The sequence below is a fragment of the Hemiscyllium ocellatum genome, chromosome 43, assembly GCF_020745735.1.
Source record: "Hemiscyllium ocellatum isolate sHemOce1 chromosome 43, sHemOce1.pat.X.cur, whole genome shotgun sequence".
Classification (NCBI taxonomy): Eukaryota; Metazoa; Chordata; class Chondrichthyes; order Orectolobiformes; family Hemiscylliidae; genus Hemiscyllium; species Hemiscyllium ocellatum.
The window spans coordinates 14,744,896-14,764,788 of NC_083443.1; the positions used below are offsets into that span (position 1 = coordinate 14,744,896).

At 41.6% G+C, this 19,893-nt stretch overlaps 1 protein-coding gene across 7 annotated transcripts in view; it reads right to left on the bottom strand.

The window, feature by feature from the left end:
* Window positions 1-1,033: 1,033 nt before the first annotated feature.
* Window positions 1,034-19,893, bottom strand: part of LOC132834917 (progestin and adipoQ receptor family member 3-like) — a 42,786-nt gene continuing 23,926 nt past the window's right edge. For 3 of the 7 annotated variants that reach the window (XM_060854050.1, XM_060854052.1, XM_060854049.1), the window contains 5 exons: window positions 19,693-19,855; window positions 15,840-15,995; window positions 13,063-13,260; window positions 9,912-10,002; window positions 3,063-3,425 (listed from right to left, as the gene is read on the bottom strand). In XM_060854050.1, coding sequence (XP_060710033.1) covers window positions 3,286-3,425; window positions 9,912-10,002; window positions 13,063-13,260; window positions 15,840-15,995; window positions 19,693-19,855 — 748 coding nt within the window. In that variant the 3' untranslated portion in view covers window positions 3,063-3,285. Of the gene's footprint in view, window positions 3,426-5,730; window positions 5,855-9,911; window positions 10,003-13,062; window positions 13,261-15,839; window positions 15,996-19,692; window positions 19,856-19,893 lie in introns of those variants that run through there. The other 4 variants (XM_060854051.1, XM_060854054.1, XM_060854053.1 and 1 more) reach the window with 4 other exon arrangements.

Here is a 19,893-nt window from a genome sequence, read left to right on the forward strand (position 1 = left end):
TACTTCCTGTGGGGATGTTCGTACCTTGTGTCAATCTCTTCTTTCCCATTGACTTGGGCTGTTTTCCCCTTTCACGTAATGTTTCCAGCCTTTAAAATCAATAATCAACCAAAATTAAATAATGCCATGATGTAATTTATTGTAATGTTCTTTGTTGGGTAAAATCTAGTTTGTTAACAAACAAAAACAACTTGTTTTGCATCTTGAACACATTTTTCTCAATATGCAATGTCCCAGCATAATCATATTCCGCTGCTCCTGACAATTATTACGCTGTCGTAAAATCAGGACAAATGCTGACATTCTAAGTCGATAATCACAATTGCTAATTTTTAAGTAATCACTGTGTGGCTGTTGGCCAGATGTTATGCTGCCTTTAGAGTTTCTGAAAAATGTCAAGTTGAAAATGCAAAATAATGTAATTTAATACACTACAAAATGGAATCCATAACTTTGTTTCAGCTTTACTGTTAAATATCTTATTTGTGTTGACCCAGAACAAAATGTTAATCTATTCATTCCCTGTTGTATTCAACAATGCAGTACTGTGGAGTTTTGGATTCAGTTTGTATTTTTCATAAGACTGAAGTCAAAACGTTTTTGTTCATGTAGCAAAAACGTCCGAACTTATTTCCTGTTGAACTACTTCCTGATGCAGCACAAAACTGGTAGAAGATTGTAGATAGTGTTTTTAGTCATTTATGATAAGCCTGCAGTGAAGATGTCCCATCCTGCATTGGAACCCAATACAGGGACTAATGCCTTTGGCCGTGTATAATAGAGACAAATATTTCATTAGAAGCTTACATTGATACCATTGTATATTGTAAAGTAAGTCACTGCTTTATCTATGATTATGACTTAACAATACAACCATTCTCTTTGACAACTAGATTCTTTTCTTAATGCTTAAAATATAAAATGCAATGTGTGTATTGAGAATATATTGGAATGTAATGTAATGATACAGCTTGTCACTTAGCATTAGATTTTTCTAGACATTATGGAATGGTGGTAGACAAAGGAACACAACTTAATCAAAAGTCTTTATTGAAGATGCAACATTCATTATTATAAACATTTTCAAAACAAGAAATATCAAAAGACAAATGGTTTAAATAGCAAAAACAGACATATTGCCTTGTTATAAGCAAATACTGATTTAAGCAGCTCTGCCTCCAGCTAAACAAAGTTGGAGGAAACGAGCAGAATATTTCAATAATACACCAACTCCAATAGTTGGACAAATTTGGCACGAGGAGCTTTGCAACAAAACACCAATCCACATGAACAATAATAGAATGTGATTTTATGTTGCCATCAATCTTAAACTATCTGGACCAAAAGCATTTTTTTCACATCAGAGGGATATTTTGTAAACACAGAGCTCTTGGAGACAAGTACTATGAAACTGGGATAACAGTGAGTGGAGGTGACATGCTATTTGTAAGAATGGGCACTGTGAACCTACCTACCTACCTACCTACCAGCTGCTGATCAGCTCAAAGGGAAGGCGAATAGCAAAATTCTGTAATTTAGCATTCCACACAATTTAGAACAAAATGATTGCAGCTTCATGACTGTAGTGACAAAATGGACATGCAGAATTTGTGACCAGTATAACACAACTGAAGATACCTAAACCTCAAATTTTACTGCAGGTCTGGTCTTGTGAATTAATTGTTGCTCCTTGCACTGAATTTCTCAGATAATACAGTTTCACTATCATGGCGTCAACTATCTTGTAATCCATGATCTCTGGATATTTGTGCATTTTATACCAAATCCATTTAGTAGATTGCACACATTTTATGACAGCTAAGGGAATATATCCTTGTGTATTACTAAAACATGGCTATGTTTATACTGTATCAGAACAAAGATTGATAATTTTTTCTTCAAGTCAAAGTTAATCTTGCCTGGAGTATATGAGATTTAATTTTGCCACTTTACATCGTGTGGATAATTTAAACTGTAAAACATTTGAATATAGGAAACACTCTTCTAATTATAACACGTTAGCTGACAAATTCAGTGCAATTGGGACACTCTTTGGGATCTCTGCTGACTATGGTACTGAATCCTGAAGAAAATTCAGACTTAGCGCAAAGCTAATGCACCGTGAATTAGCAAAGTGTATAAACCACATTCCTATTTTACATCAGCCTTTTCAATAAAACCCTTGGAACTTGTATCCATACATTCCAAGAAATTAAAGCATGCATCCAAATAGCCATTTCTGCCCCCAAGTATTACAGCAACCATAATACAATTTTAGAGCTCCTTACATATTTGCTCTTCATGTGAATGGGAATATAAACCCACTTGCAGATTGAGCATTTCCTGAAATTAGTTTCTAATACTTACCAACACACGTGGTCCGAGATAATATTTTAGAATAAAACGTTACGTGGCAGGGATACAATCACTAAAGGTTAACATGTAATTTCCCCTTTTGAAAAATAACAAAAAGTTGAGCAACTTTCCGCTCCTTCCTCTGAAAACTTAGCTCCCACATCATTTTTATTTTCTACAAAATGAATTAATTTTACAAGACCAATTATGAAATAATCTCCTTTTGAAAATGGTCAGTGCACTTATCTTCCATACGAATTGGTTACTTCACAACATAAAGCCAAATTTAGTGATTATAGAGCTTATCATCACGTATTAAATGTCAGGAAAACTATTACTATTAAGGAGCAGCACAGGTTAGACCATGTAAACATTTAGTTTGCTACTTTGCATGCAGTACAATTGCTTTTCTGTCCTCTAGTTATATTAAATTTGCAGCATACATGTTACAGTACATTTTAATTCATTTCTACAAAATGTAGAACAATGAACAAGGCAGGCAATATAATGCACCTCAAAACAATTCAATACGGTTTGTATTTTACAAATACATGCATTTGCTTTCAGTTAAAGGCATTTAGTTGTCACCACCTTGACTGCACCTTGACACTGTGATACCGAGCAGTTACTGGCTCAATCCAAGGGTTAGAAAAACAGGCAGCCATCCGCCTAGCTGCTTAGAAAGGTGGCTTCATGCAATGTCTGAGCAACCACTGATAGGCGCCACAGTACCAGGATGTACCACGGTACAATCTTCAAACCTTCAGCACATAATCGAGACACATTCACTTTTAAGGAAATTAGAAGGCCATCATGCAGTTGATTAGAAGACTTGTAGAACTGAAAAATTAATTACTTGCATTGTTTTTTTGTTCTTATTTGCAAAGCAGTCCTCTTGAGGAAATGCTGGAAAACTTGTAACTTAACAATTTATTCTGTTATTTTTAAACATGGCTGTTCATGTCTATAATGCATTATGTGGACAGCAGTCTGATGCCACCAATAGAACATTAATACAACCAAGAAATGCCACCACTGGTGACTACAGCCAAAGTAATTCAAGTATCCACCTAGAAAACAAGAATTCTGATTAGAAAGCAAATCACAAATTCAAATGGATGGAATAACTAACCATCTTCACATTACAGATCCTCTTTTAAAACCAAACATGTATTTAATCACTCTCAGTTCCAAATATAAATATATTTCACCATGACAGGGAATACGGTTGCGATTCTAAATTCTACAATATTACTCAACTGATAATATTCTGTTCTGATAATAAAACAAAATACTGCAGATGCTGGAAGTTTGAAACAGGCGGAGAATGCTGGAGAAACTGAACAGGTCTGGCAGTGTCTGGAGTCCTAGCCCAGTGAAATTACCACTCTCCCATCTTCTAGACGCAGTTACACCTACTCCATGGCAACATCAAACCAATTATAGAATTTCTACTGCTGACCTGCCTGAGGTTGGCTAAGATTACAAATGAACTTTAAACTGGATTTTATACGAATTCAACATCGTCCTTTTTTTTTCAAATGAATCTCTGATGAGAAGTCTGAATTTTCACCCTCCTATTGGAGGAGTCCATCTGTGTCTGATCATATAGACATGAGTAAAAATCTAGAAGCCTGCTCCACCACACTGCATCATTTACTGGGGCGCAAACACTGAGTGAGCAAGGACAGTAGAATATAAATTAAAAGATCTCCACTCAGACCTGGCCATGGCTGTGCTAACTCTCTGGCCTGGTTAATAACAGATAATAGGTGACAATGCATATTAAGTGTAAAATTGAAGTATAGATACTTTGCAATCCAATCAGTAGACCAATAAAGTGATGATCAGATTAGATTCCCTACAGCATGGAAACAGGCCCTTTGGCCCAACAAGTCTACACCAACCCTCTGAAGAGCAACCCACCCAGACCCCCCGACTAATGCACCTAACGCCATGGGCAATTTAGCTTGGCCAATTCACTGATCTGCACATCTTTAGACTGTGGAAGGAAACCGGAGCACCCGGAGGAAACCCACACAGACATGGGGAGAATGCACAAACGCCACACAGACAGTCGCCTGAGGCTGGAATCGAACCCGGGTCCCTAGTGCTGTGAGGCAGCAATGCTAACCACGACAGCACACAGGAGACATTGGAGCTCAGTGCCTGTCATGATTGGAACTCAGGGCCAGGTGGATCTCATAAGATCCCTGATTCAGGTTGTTATCCCTGGGCCAGTTAACCCTAAGTTGGCAGGTCAGAGCCTATGTGCTGTGCACATGTAAATGATGGGTCATTTGGTGACGGGATACTGGCCTCCATGCAATTATTTCAGTGCCTGTACCAACTTTGTTCCAGTCTCATTTTCTTATCGTACCCACTGTCTTGCTTTTTTCTCCAGTTGAAATATCAAACTGCTTCTCACGTCTGCTTCAAAACTTTCCTCCAACATCTCACCATAAGTCGACAATTCTGTCACCCCACCCTTCCTAACTGCTACTGAGGATCAATGCTCTTTTTCGCTGATCCCCCACTGCAAGAAACATTTGATCAATCAACCTCTCAATGATTTATTTTGAAGACCTCTATTATCTAATATTCTCCTGAGCCTTTTGCATACCACAACCACCTGATGAAGGAGCAACGTTCCAAAAGCTAGTGCTTCCAAATAAACCTGTTGGATTATAACCTGGTGTGTCATTTTAACTTTGTACACCACAGTCCAACACCGGCATCTCCAAATCATTCCACTGTTGACAATACAAAAGTAAGAGAGTTTAGCCAACATCCGTATGTGGCCTCTTTATGCAAGCTTTTGTCGAGCACTAATTGGGACTCATTGCATATTCTGCCTGAGCTTTAACTTCACCAGGGAACACGTCAAGTGAACCCATCAAAATACACAGGAAGATTAATATTAAATGGACTCTAGGAGTTGGAAGGGTGTCTGTAATTCTGAAACAGCCCTAAACATGTACCTTCAGCCCGCAAAACATCTTTGACTGGTTTTGTGAATCAACAAGTCCTTTTTTAAAAAAAGTGCAGTGAAAGACCAATTTAACAAAGAATCAGCAAAATGTCTCTGACAACACCAACATATTCCCCATCCCTAATCAAGAGAAAGAGACAGAGAAAAATACAAATTGCATTTTATTTATCACCACATTTTGATGCCCTAAAATACATTGTATCGGATTAAATGTGTCTAAACTATTGCTGTAATGTTGCCAAATTCACACGCAAAACTTTCTAACAAGGAGTAAAGAAATGCTGCTGTTTACTTTTTGGAGGAATTGTCTGAAGGTACACAGCAGTTTTACTTTCCCCCTGGGATGTGGACATCAATGGCAAGGTCACCATTTGTTACCTATCCCTATTTATCCTTGATTCGAGTGTCTTGCTCAGTTATTTCAGAGGGCAGTTAAAGTCAACCACATTACAGTAGATCTGTAAACATATGTAGACATGACCGGGTAAGGATGGCAGATTTCCTTCCCTAAAGGACATTAATGAATGAAGTAGGTATTAAATTCACATTCAATGACCATTTCACGGAGATTGGTTTTCATTTAGATTTCATTAATTGCTTTCAAATGTCCCAGGTGTCATGGTGGGATTTTAATTCATGCTCCAGTGATCATGGTGGGATTTTAATTCATGGCCCAGTGATCATGGTGGGATTTTAATTCATGCCTCAGTGACATTATAAGTGACAAACCTGTGAAATACAAGTGGAATTACCATTATGCTGCATCACCCCCTAAATAATTCTCTAGAATCGTAAACTTTAAAATGACTCAATTTTTATAAATTAATAGATGGGATGTGGTGTGACTGGTTCAGCCAGAATTTATTGCTCAGCCTTATTTCCCATTGGGCAAGTGGTGACAAACACCTTTCAAACTGCTGCAGTCCTTAGCACATGGGAGCACATTACATACTGTTAGGAAGACAGTCCCGGGAGTTTGCTCGGAACGGCAACATATTTCCAAGTCAGGACGCTGAGTAGCTTGGAGGGGAACTTGCAGATTGTGGTGTTCCCATGGATCTGCTGCCCTTGTCCTTTTAGGTAGTAAAGATCTTGGATCTGGAAAGTTCTGTCTAAGGAGTCTCGTTCAATTTATTGTGGCGTTTCTTTGAAATGGTAAACACTGCTGCTGCTGATTGTCAGTGTGGAGAGAGTGGATGTTTGTGGATGTATTGCCAATCAATTTGTCCAGGATGGTGTTAACCTTGAGTGTTGCTGGTGTGGCACTTATCTGGGCAAGTGAACGAGTACAGACCCCCACAGAGAATGAACCTCAGATTCTTAATTGCCTGCACTGTGGACACTGGCAACAACTTTAAGCAAGTTAATTTGTGCCAGAGGAGTTCTACTGTAATTCACTTGCTGTGCCTTAAAACATTTCGTTTTATTTTTAAGCTATTCAAACTGGCACCAGATTGTGGCAACAGTTTAATTGTATTATTCACCATAAAATACAAGTGACAATAAATCATTCCAACCAATTCATCCATTAGAGGCACAACCAGCTTGTTCAGTGGTGGGAAACAGAGGATAGTGAATAACCAGTCCAATGGCCAGCATTGCAAGATTATGGAGAAGAAAGTGAGGTCTGCAGATGCTGGAGATCAGAGCTGAAAATGTGTTGTTGGAAAAGTGCAGCAGGTCAGGCAGCATCCAAGGAGCAGGAGTGTCGACGTTTCGGGCATGAGCCCTTCTTCAGGAATGAGGAAAGTGTGAGATTATGGCCTGGGTAAGGGCAGATTGTAGTGACCAAGGGATTGTGAGTTTCTTCTAGGAATTAAGAATAAGTCCTGATACAAAGGGAAAAACTAAACTGGATTGGACACTTTGGTTAGTTTGAGCATCTCAATATCTAATCATGGAAGGGATAGGGATGACTACAAGTAATGACAAATAACGTAACTAAACACTATTTTGCCACACCTATACACACAGGGATTCTTTATCCAAAAAATTTACGTGGAGATGAATGAACGCGATCAAAGTTATTTAAACCAAACAACACAGGAGTCAAGGAGTTGAATGAAGGATTACCCTATCCTATTTCAATAAATAGATCACTTTATGAAAAAAGTATTTATTGCCTTCTTGGAAGAAAACAAGTTAGATCTTTTCTGTCAACAACAAACCTAGGTTGCTGTTAAGTCTTTAATCACTTAGAATGGGATTCTAAACAATCTAGGTTCGTTCAATACATCACATCAGTTGTATGACACTATGATCTTTTACTATAAATTCTGTGTCCTATGATCCTGCCCCACTAGCTACCTGATGAAGGAGCAGCACTCCGAAAACTTGTACTTCCAAATAAACCTGTTGGATTATAATCTGGTATTATCTCATTTTAACCTTTACACTGAAAGGAACCCTGTTAATTTACCATTAGAGTCATAAAGTCCGACAGCACAGAGACGGCCCTTTGGCCCAACTGGTTCATGCTGACCAAAATGTCTATCAGCGCGAACACAATTTCCCTGCTTAGCCCATATCCTTCCAACCCTTTCCTATCCATGTACATGTCCAAATGCCTTTTACAATGTTAATGTACCCACCTCAACCACTTCCCCTGGTAGCTCATTCCACATGCGTACCACCTTCAGTAAAAAAGTTGCCCCTCAGGTTCCCTTTTATTCTTTGCCCTTCAACCATAAACTGATGTCCTCTAGTCCTCGATTCCCAAACCCTGGGAAAAAGACCGACTGTGTTCACCCTACCCATGCCTCTCATGATCTTATACACTTCTATACCCCCTCAGTCTCCGACGCTGTAAAGAAAATGTCCTGGCTTGTCCAACCTCTCCCTATAACTCCGAACATTGAGTCCAGGCAACATGCTTGTCAATTTCTTCTGCTCTCTTTCCAATTTAATAACATCCTTCCAATAGCAAGGTGACCAAAACTGAACACAATATTGCAAGTACGGCCACACCAACATCCTATACAACTGCAATATAATTTACCAACTTCTTTATTCAGTGAATGATGAAAGCCAGTGTGCCAAAAGCCTTCTTTATGCCTGTCTGTGACTCCACTTTCAGAGAATCATACACCTGAACTCTAAGGTCCCTCTGTTCCACTACACCCCTTAAGACCCTGCCATTCACCATGATTTGACATTCCTAAATGCAAGACCGCATACTTATCGATATTAAACTCCATTTGCCATTTCTTGGCTCACTTCCCCAGCTGATCAAGATCCTGCTCCAATTTCTGATAACCTTCTTCGTTGTCCATAATACCACCTATTTTTAGTGTCATCTGCAAACTTACTAATCATGTCTTGTACATTCTCATTCAAATCATTGATATAGATAACAAACAGCAATGGGCCCAGCACTGACCCCCGAGGCACTCCACAAGTCAAAGGCTTCTCGTCCCACCAGCATCCTTCCACTATTACCCTCGGCTTCCTACCATCAAGCCAGTTGTGTTTGCCAGCTATGCCTAGATTCTAAGCGATCTAAACCTTCCAGAGCAGCCTACCATGTGGCACTTTTATCAATGGCCAACCAATGTTCCAGCATGACTTCATTGTGTGTGATTAGTGCAGCCAACAAGCATGAAACTGCATTTATAAAATGCCTTTAATCCCGTAAAACTTTTCTATGACATTTCACAGAAGTATTAAACTAAATCTGGCATTCAGCTTCAATAGAAGGTATTAGAGCAGCTCAATAAAAAGCTGGTCCAAGAGGTAGGTTGTAAAGATTGTTGGAAAGGAGGAGAGAGGGGCTAGTGATGTGTGGGAGAGAGGGAATTCCAGAACCTAAGCCATATGTGGCGATGACTCAATCCAGGGTTTCCTGAGCCAGGGAGATGGATGCTGATGCCTCTCAGGGTACAGCAGCTTTAGGCCAGCTCTTTTCTCATGTCTACACTCAACACTAACAGTTAGACGAAAGTGAGGACTGCAGAAGCTGGAGATCAGAGTCAAGATTAGTGCGGTGCTGGAAAAGCACAGCAGGTCAGGCAGCATCCGAGGAATAGGAAAATGGACGTTTCGGGCAGGAGCCCTTCATCGGAAATGAGGCTGAGAGATCTCCGGGATGGAGGGATAAATGGGAGGGGGGTGGGTCTGGGGAGAAGATAGCTAAGAGTGCAATAGGTGGATGGAGGTGAGGATAAAGGTGATAGATCAGACAGGAGGGATAGGTAGGTCAGCAAACAGAACTTCGTAAAAATTCAGTTCCAGTTTCTCCAAATAGAGATCAGGAGTTATGCTACTCTGGAAATGGATAGCCGATGGATATCAACATGCTTCAGGTGGTAGATTCTAATGATTAGCATTCTTCAATGTTTTAGGAAATCATTGTGCACTCATATTCCTAACAGAGACATCCTGGATTCACATCTCTACACTGAAAGTAAAAGCTTACCCCAGTACCTCTGAAATTTTAAATGAGTCTTAATTATGTTTCACTCTAACACTGGTTTTCATGCAGACTTTGCAGTGAACACATGACACGGTATATATTCTGTGTGTACAGGTTAAAAATATCGAGACAGAGAGAGATAGAGACACTTACCAGGAAAATACCTCTCAGGTACTTTACTGTAATAAAACAAAAATGCCAAACTTGCTAGTAGATACATCACACCTACTCTCGGTGCAAACACCTAGGAAGAAAGGAAAGAGATGATTCAGAAAACGTGAAAAAAATTCAGGAATATGCGACAAATTTAACAAGCTACCCTGTTTAAATGGCATGGTTTTTTTACTTGAAATTTTTTTTTTGGGTTCCAGAAATCCAAGTGTCTATTTGGCACTTGCTTTGCAAATGAGTGATACTGGTGGTATGGAGTGCCATCCAATGTGTACACGATGACAAAAAGATACAGATACAGAATGCTACCTGGATAGAGGCTACACCACACTGAAGCGTGGGTGACCTCAGACAGCCTCTTCAAACTGTCTGTAGCAATGCGATAGCCTTGTAACAGCCACTGCAACTGTTGGGTTGCAGCACCTTGTAACTACTTAAAAAATCAGCAGTTCTTAGACTAGTATAAATTATCCTGCACTGTTTTGAAAATATGGAGATAAAGACACTCTCAAATATGTTGTACAGTCATCCAGTTTCCCTGATCACCAATTGGATTGAATGGAACTGAATTCGCTTTATTGTCTCATGTACCCAATGAGTGCAGTGAGAAGCTTACAAATCATCACTTTACCATGCATCCTAGGTACAAAGGTACCTGGCCACAGATTCTTAAGAACAAATTATTCGAAACAAAAAAATTAGAAAAATAAAGAAATATAAAGTCCAGCATTACAGATCATAAGAATAATGGATAATTTTTTTCTTCATGGGATGAGGACGTCGCTGGCTAGGTCAGCATTTATTGCTCATTCCTACTTGCCCAGAGGGCATGTAAGAGTCAACCACATTGCTATAGGTCTGGAGTCACATGTAGGTCAGACCAGGTAAGGACAGCAGTTTCCTTCCCGAAAGGACATTAGTGAACCAGATGGATTTTTCCAACAATTGATAATGGATTCATGGTCATCATTAGACTCGTAATTCCAGATGTTTATTGAATTCAAATTCCACCACCTGTCATGGCAGGGTTTGAACTCAAGACCCCAGAATGTTGCTTGGGTCTCTGGATTAATAGTCTTGCAATAATACCATTGCACCATTGCCTCTGTCAACTCAATTTTGATCGTGAAATATTGATTATCAGTCTCAATGGTTGGTCTCTCGATTGACATGACACTGCCTGACATCCAGATCTGGGCGGAGACTCAGGAGTTAGATATTTTCATTCTCTCTCAGGATGTGAAAGGTCATTGGCAAGGCCAACATTTATTTCATTTCCCAACAGCCCTGGAATGGAGTCTCTTGCTGGGTCCTTTCAGAGAGTGGTTAACAGTCAACAACACTGGGCTGGGTCAGAGTTCAGACCAGAGGCGGCACAGTGGCTCAGTGGTTAGCACTGCTGCCCCACAGCGTCAAGGACCCAGGTTCAATTCAAGCCTCAGTGACTGTCTGTGCGGAGTTTGCACATTCTCCCCATGTCTGTGTGGGTTTTCTCTGGGTGCTCCGGTGTTCTCCTACAGTCTGAAAATGTGCAGGTTAGATGGATTGGACATGAGAAGTGCAGGGTTACAGGGATGTGGTAGGGGAATGGGTCTGGATGGAATGTTCTGTGGAGAGTCAGTGTGGACTTGCTGGGCCAAATGGCTTGTTTCCACACTGTAGGGTTTCTATGAGGTTGTTCTACACCGAAGGATAATTGTATCGAAGCAGTCTTCAAGAATTATATTTCAATCAATCAGTCACATTCCACTGGTTACTTTTTGGATCCACCCAGTCAGACATGCTATGATACACCTGGAGCACGTGGGACTGAAACCTTGGGGACATTGATTACTAACCCCCCTTATTTATACAAACAATTCACATCCAATTAACCCTTCGCTAATCTATCCACTTCCTGTTCCCTCATTCATTTAGACCATATTACATGATAACAGATTCCCCTTTGATTTTAAGATAAAATTATAATAACAAATTTTTAAAAAACTATAACATTACTTATTTATTTTACCTTAAGACCAAAGGAAACAGGAACAGGAGTAGGCCATTCGGCCCCTCAAGCTTGCTCAGCCATTCATTTTCGGAACATATGATGTTTTTAGAGGTCATAGAATCCATAGAGTCTGGCAGCAATCCATTTGGCCCATCTAGTCTACACAGACCCTTGAAGAGCCTGACCACCCCCCCCACCAAGCTCCTCCCATCCCCCCTCCCCCCCTGCCCTACACACACACACACACACACACATACACACACACACACAATTATCCTACATTTCCCAAGGCCAATCCATCTAATCAACACATCTCTGGACACTCTGGGCAGTTTAGATTGGTCAATCCACCTAACCCTCACATTTTTGGACTGTGAAAGGAAGCCCACGCAGACACAGGGAGAATGTGCAAACTCCATACTGACAGTTGCCCGAGGGTGGAATCAAACCCGGGTCCCTGGCGCTGTGAGGCAGCAGTGCCAACCACTGAGCCACCGTGTGACCTTCTTGGTGCAGGAATGTGGGTGTTCAGTTACGTGGACAGGTTGGGGCAGTTGGAGCCATTCTGCGGTAAGAGGGAATTTCATAGAGAGGTTGGACCTAGGCAGAAGGAGTAAACAGGGAGACACTGAGATCCACTGGCTAAAGAATCAAGCTGCAGGTAATTGGCAAAGAACAAGAGAAGCATCTTTCACAGTGAGTGGTTCAGATACAGAAAGCACTTCTCCAGGCTGTGGTGAAAGCACAATCGATCAGTGCTTTCAAAAAGGGAAGTGGATTAAAAACCCAAGAGAAAGTAGTCGCAGGGCTATGGAAAAAGGCAAGACAGTGGGAATAATTGCTAGCTCTTAGAGAGAGTTGGTACACACACCACCAGCTGACATGACCCCTCTTAATGCGGTGACTATTCAATGTTTCAATCCTCATGCGGAAATCTAATTGCTGTTTAGCTACGAGGCGGACCAACGCAGGATGGAATAATCTTGGACTAATTTTGTATCATCTCTGCACAGGTCTGCCAAGTGATGCATAATCTTAACAAGAATCCCAACAAATAAACATACAGAGAATTACACCATGAAAATCGTCCGGTTAAGAGACTTTGAAGGATTACAAAAATGTACAACAGTCCTTCCTTACCTTAACCACCGGTTCCCCAATTCCCCCATTCTGAAATATCCAGTGAATGGTGGGGATTAATCCATATGCAGCGATAAAGCAGAACAGCAGAATGCGCAGCTTGTGACAATGCTGGGAGGCATAATGTGGATGGATTTGTGTAAGGAACATTACAAAAATCATGGCCAGCACGGTTATAAGGTACACTTGTCTCCAATACTGTGTCCAGAAGAAATAAAAACAAAATTATTAAACACTTAACAACTAGGTGCTTTTCCATTCATTTAAATTATGCCATTTACCACAGAATCCCTACAGTGTGGAAGCAGGCCATTCGGCCCATTGAGTCCACCCTCCAAAGAGCATTCACCCAGAACCATCCCCCACCTTATCCTTGTAACCCTGCTTTTCCTGTGGCTCATCCACCTAACCTGCACATACCCAGGACACTTTGGGCAATTTAGCATGGCCAATCAATGCTTAAACTGCAAATCCTTAGACACTATGGTTAATTTAGCATGGCCAACTCACCTTACACTGCACATCTTTGGACTGTGGGAGGAAACCGGAGCACCCAGAGGAAACCCACACAGACACGGGGAGAATATGCAGACTCCACACAGCTATCCAAGGCTCGGAATCGCATCTGGGTCCATGGCGCTGTGAGGCAGCAGTGCTAACCACTGAGCCACTGTGCCGCCCTTATTGATGACAATTTTTCACATGGTAATTTATTCACCTTCCTAACTCCTTGCATGCATTACCAGTTTATGAAAAGTTGCAAAAACTAAACACAGCTTGGAAGTTCAGGTGCACAAATCCTTAAAATGTCATGAACAGGTGCAGAAAATAATGAAGAAAATTAATAGAACACCAGCCTTTGTATCTAGAAGACTGGAATGCAAGTTATGCTGCAGTTATACAAAACCCTGGTTAGACCTGAGGAAGGATATATTGGCCTTGGAGGAAGTAACATTTAGTTTTACAAGAAGACCACCTGGATTTCAGGGAGCTATGTAATGAGGACAGATTATACAAATTAGGCCTGTTTTCCTCCAGAAGTTAGCAGGTTAAGGGATGATCTGATCAAAGATATTAACAGGAAAAGACAGAGTAAATAAAGATAAACTATTTCCGCTGGTTGAGGATTTTAGAACTGGTGGGGTGGTCTGAGAATTAAGGCCAGACCGTTGAGGAGAGATGTTAGGAAGCACTTCGACACATAAAGGTTAGCAGACTCTCTTCCACAACTGGCAGTGGCTGTTTAGCCATAATTTATCTATCACAGATTAAAATAAAGGTATTACAATCAAAGACTGGTGTATGGAGTGAGGCCACAGATCAGCCATGATCTTATCATATGGCAGAACAGGCTCGAGGGGCCTTATGGCCTACTCCTGTTCCTATAAACTGTGACTCTACACTTTGAAGTAATTCTGTCACTTTTGAGCGATGATATATTTTAACAATTTGATGATTAACCTGACTCAGATCAGAGCACATTTCTCCAGGTCAGATTTTTGACCAATAATTCCACACCCTTGGGCATGGAACACCACCTGAACTGGATTCGTTCACTGAAGTCATCAGGCAGAATTTAGGCAAAGTTCGAAAATATTCTTCAGTTGATGTGCATCCTGCAATTACCTCACTCTTCAGTCCTGCTCAAATGTCCACCTTCCCCAGAAAGCACTCTTAAGCGTTCTGATGTGTGCAAGACTATTGTTTTTTTTTGTACGTAACCTATTTTTCTAATCAACCTGTTCAGCAATGTTTTTACATAGCTCTGGAGCAGGTGGGAATTGAACTCAGGCCCCTCTGGCCCAGGAGCAGGGACACTATCACTGTGCCACTGCTCCCAAATGTCCATCTGGGTTCAGGATCACCAGACCAGTGGCATCACCATTACACCATTGCCTTTCTGTAGGTTCTTTAGAGGGGGGGTCCAGACTCAAGGGTTTAGGGTGAGGGGGGAAAAGATTGGAAAGGCACTTAAGGGACAACTGTTTCACGCAGAGGGTGGTGCGGGTATGGAATGAGCTGTCAGAGGAAGTGGTGGAGGCTAGTAAAATTACAGCATTTAAAAGGGATGGGGAGATGAATGGGTTCAGAAAGATGTGGGTCAAATGTGAGCAAATGGGACTAGATTAACTGAGGATATCTGGTCAGCATGGATGATTTCGATCGAAAGGTCTGTTTCTGTGCTGCATGTCTCTATGACTCTATGAGTAATTTTTTTTTGCCTTGGTTATCAAATGGTTTCATGTTCAGTCACCCAGAACTGAAAGATTCAACAATACCAAAATTGGAGGTGTTCTACTGAACAGCTCAGATATGCTCTTGTCAGAATTGGGTAGACATGCCTGATGGGTTTGTGCAAGTCATGGGGAGCAGGAATATTGCCAGTTTCTGTCTATTACTAATCATGTGTCAAATCTCACTGCTTGCTATAAATTGCGTTCACACTTGCACTGGATCCTGTGTTTGTATCAAATTGCATCTAGCACTCTGACCACCACACCTCACTGCAACTCAACTCAAAGCTGAGAGAGACTTGACAAGATAATTTATAATTTCAAGTCTCCGTTTTTGATCTTTAAGGATAATTAACTTTGCTGATGGACACAGCCTAAAAGCAATTGCGCATAGAATTTTTTCAGGTATCCATCTTGAGGCACAGTGGTCAGAAGTCGGTGCACTTTAAGGTCTGTTTACCACTTTCTAACTGGGAGGCTATTGTAAATCTATGCAGGACCTTTTCAACTTCATCAGCATAATTCTCAAAAATGAATACATACCTCAGCACAATAGAAGGCATAAAAGACTCCTGGGACATAACATCCCAGCATTCCTACGGAGACACCAGCATAATCGAGAGCAAGCCACTGCTGACTCGTCTTCTCTGAATGATGGCAACAGAATAAATGGTATCCTGCTGAGCATAACATGCAGAACTGTGGACAATATCAAAAGCAATACACAATGTTAAAATATCACAATCTCCTAGAAGTGACAGAACCAATATTATTGCAGGCTCGCACAGTTTAAAAGATCTGTTGATTAGAAGTCTTTTTTTTCAAATCAGAAAATTCTATCAGGAGATAACACGTGTGCTACGCCTGACTGATTTATTCGACTGCACTGGGGGTTACTTATCAGTGCCAATATGCAATATGTTAAAGAGATGTTATCAAACTTATTTGCTGTTATTAGACAAGAGATACATTCTAATTAAATAAGAATGTTTGGATTTAAATTCAAACTGCACTGGTCTGTGCATCCTGCATTCTGTGAATCTTTCTCTTCATCCCTCCTACTCACAGTATTCCCCAACACACAATGCAGTCTGCTGGCAGCTCATTACAGCTTAATATTTCTATACACACTCAGTGTAATTTAATAAAAACTGGGATTTGGTTCATCTGTTTTGAAAGTGAGCTAGTTGCTCTGGAAGCTAAATTTGAACAGAGTGGATACCACAGAGTTAGGCCGTTCAGCCCGTAATGCTAGGAACAGCTCTTTGAAAGAGCTATCCAATTAGTTCCACTTGCCCCACTTCGCTTATCAATAGCCCTGCAACGTTTCCTCCAAACTAGCCCCACTTCTACTCTTCCTTGCCAGAATGTTTCCCTGTCAATTAAACAAACTGCCTTTTGAAAGGTATCATTTGGAAAGCAAAGTCAATGTGTTCCCCATCATTAAACTCACTGTGAAACAAAGACTAATCTAGTTCTTTGGTCAATTTTCTTGAATCCAAGTTCTCTGGTTACCGATTTGGCCACCATGGGCTTCTTGCTAAGTTGAGTAAAACACCATATAAATGTCAATATCACCATTAAATTTAATTCCTTTTTCAAACTAAACACCTTTAACTTTCTCTGCCTCTCAGAGAGCAATCCTCCTTCTCAAGCTACTCTAAGCAATTCAAATTCCTTAAGGCCACAAGACAAAGGAGCAGCATTAGACCATTTGGCCCATCATGTTGCTCCACTATTTGATCATGATGGATAGGTTTCTCAATCCCCATTCTCCTGCCTTCATTATGTATACCCTGTTGTGGCCTCCCAGCATGCTTGTCTCTCAGCCCAATGTGACTAGTCTCTCAGCCCAGCCCAGCCAGGCAGTCTCTCAGCCCAGTGTGGTCTCCTGGTCTTGAGGCAATTCCACTGTGATCACCCAGCCTCATGAACCTCAAGGTGAAGCCTGGCACTGTCTCAAGCCAAGGCTGAGAGGCTGGTCTGGGTTGGAAACCAAACTGGAGGCTGGTCTGGGTTGGAAGACCTTTATTCTAAACTTTCATTTATTTCTGCAATGCGAGAGAACCACACTCTGGTTGAAGAAAGTCCTCCTCATCTCAGTTCTAAAGGGTTGTCCTTTCACTCTGAGGTCGTGCCTTCACATCCTAGACTCCGCTACGAGTGGAAACATCATCTCCATGTTATCAAGGCCTCACAGTATTCTGTAACTCTGGGAACAACTCCAGTGATGATGTCAATCTAAAGGAAGTGCAGGAGGAAAGGGACCGGACTATAAATAATCATATGCCACTGAAAGTGGAAGGATAGGTTGAGAATGCGACTGAAAATGCATGTAATGCACTAGGATTTATTAATAAAGGCATAACGTACAAGAAAGGTCATGTTTAACTTGTGGAAGTCAGCAGTTGATGCTCAACTGGAGGGTTTGTACAATTCTGGGCCCTGCACTTTAGGAAGGACCTGAAGGCATTGCAGAGAGAGCAGAAGAAATTTACAACACTGATCCCTGAAATGAGGAATTTCAATTATGAAGATAGAGGGGCTAGGACTGTTTTCTTTGGAAAAAAGACAAAAGTTGATTTGTTGGACCTTTTCAAAATCATGAGAGGCCTGGATAGAATAGATGGGAGAGACTGTTCCCACTCAGAAGGGTCAAAAATGAGAGGGCATGGATTTAAAATAATTTGCAATAGAAACAAAAATGACATGAAACAAACACATTTTCACACAGTGATTAAGGTGTGGAATGCACTTTCCAAGAGAGCAGCACGGTGACTCAGTGGTTAGCACTGCTGCCTCACAATACCAGGGAGCTGGGTTCGATTCCAGCTTCGGGTAACTGTCTGTGTGGAGTTTGCACATTCTCCTTGTGTCTGCGTGGGTTTCCTCCAAATACTCGTTTCCTCCTGCAGTTCAAACATCTGCAGGTTAGGTGGATTGGTTAGGCTAACTTACCCATATTGTTCAGGAAAGTGCAGGTTAGGTGGATTGGCCATGGGAAATGCAGGGTTATATGGATGGGGCAGGAGGGTAGTGGGTCTGGGTGGGATGCTCTTCAGAGGGTCAGTGTGACCTGTTTCCACACTGCAAGGATTCTATGAGAGTGTGGTGGAGGCTGCTTGAATTGAGGCATTCAAAAGGGAACTGGACTGTGATTTGAAAATTAGGCAATGAGCAGGGTTATGGGGAGCAGGCAGGTGATTGGTATGAAGTGAATCACTCATCTGTAGATACAACGCAGGCAGGATGGGGAGAATGGCCACCCGCTGTGTGGTAAAAACAGTGACTACAGATGCTGGAAACCAGATTCTGGAGTAAAGTGGTGCTGGAAGAGCACAGCAGTTCAGGCAGCATCCGAGGAGCAGGAAAATCCAAGGTTTCGGGCAAAAGCCCTTCATCAGGAATACAGGCAGAGTGCCTGAAGGGTGGAGAGATAAATGAGAGGAGGGTGGGGGTGGGGAGAAAGTAGCATAGGGTACAATAGGTGAGTGGGGGTGGGGATGAAGGTGATAGGTCAGGGAGGAGGGTGGAGTGGATAGGTGGAAAAGAAGATAGGCGGTAGGACAGGTCATGGGGACAGTGCCGAGCTGGAAGTTTGGAACTGGGGTGAGGTGGGGAAGGGGAAATGAGGAAATTGGTGAAGTCCACACTGATCCCTGGGTTGAAGTGTTCTGAGGCGGAAGATGAGGCGTTCTTCCTCCAGGCATCAGATGATGATGAGGGAGCGGCGGTGAAGGAGGCACAAGACCTCCATGTCCTCGGCTGAGTGGGAGGGGGAGTTGAAATGTCAGGCCACAGGGCGGTGCGGTTGATTGGTGTGGGTGTCCCAGAGCGTTCTGCTGGGAGCATCCTGTCTCCCCAATGTAGAGGAGACCGCATCGGGAGCAACGGGTACAATAAATGATATTGGTGTACCAATTCTGTGAAATCTCATCTGCACCCTCTCCAAGGCTGTTAGATCCTGCACCAAGTGTGATGCCCAGAATTGGACTCAATATTGTAGCTGATCAATGCAGTACAGTAGGTCTTTTTAAAATCAGCCTGTTCAGATATTTGCACACTGCACAAGATTTAATACTGAAACAAAGCAACAATAACTTCATGGAGGCACTTAAACATTGGAAAGGTTGCATGGACACACACCCATTCTGTCTAACGTACATCTGTCCATTCCTACACACACTGTATCCAAGCACTGCTATTTCCTCTGCCAGCTGAACTGAATTACCTTTAATGTCACATGTACAAAGAAAGATTCACATTATGGTGTTGTCTTAGGTACAAAAGGAACAGATTCTTAACAACAAATTCTTCAGTGGAAAAATAAAGAAATAAAAAGGAGCCCAACCTGCACCTCCATCCCGTGATTTTGCCTGTTAAAGGATATGCTCACCTGAAAACAAAAGCCAAAAATAATGAAAACCACGTAGTCATCCCTGGTGCTGTTCGACGACGGGAGGAGGAAGCAAGTATCGTGTAGGACAATGACGAAGAAGAGGAAAAACCCCAGCAAATGGCTCCATATGTTCACACTCTCATTGGACAATACAAAGAGGCTGTTTTAAACAGATTGCAAGGAGAACAGCGTGAGTGA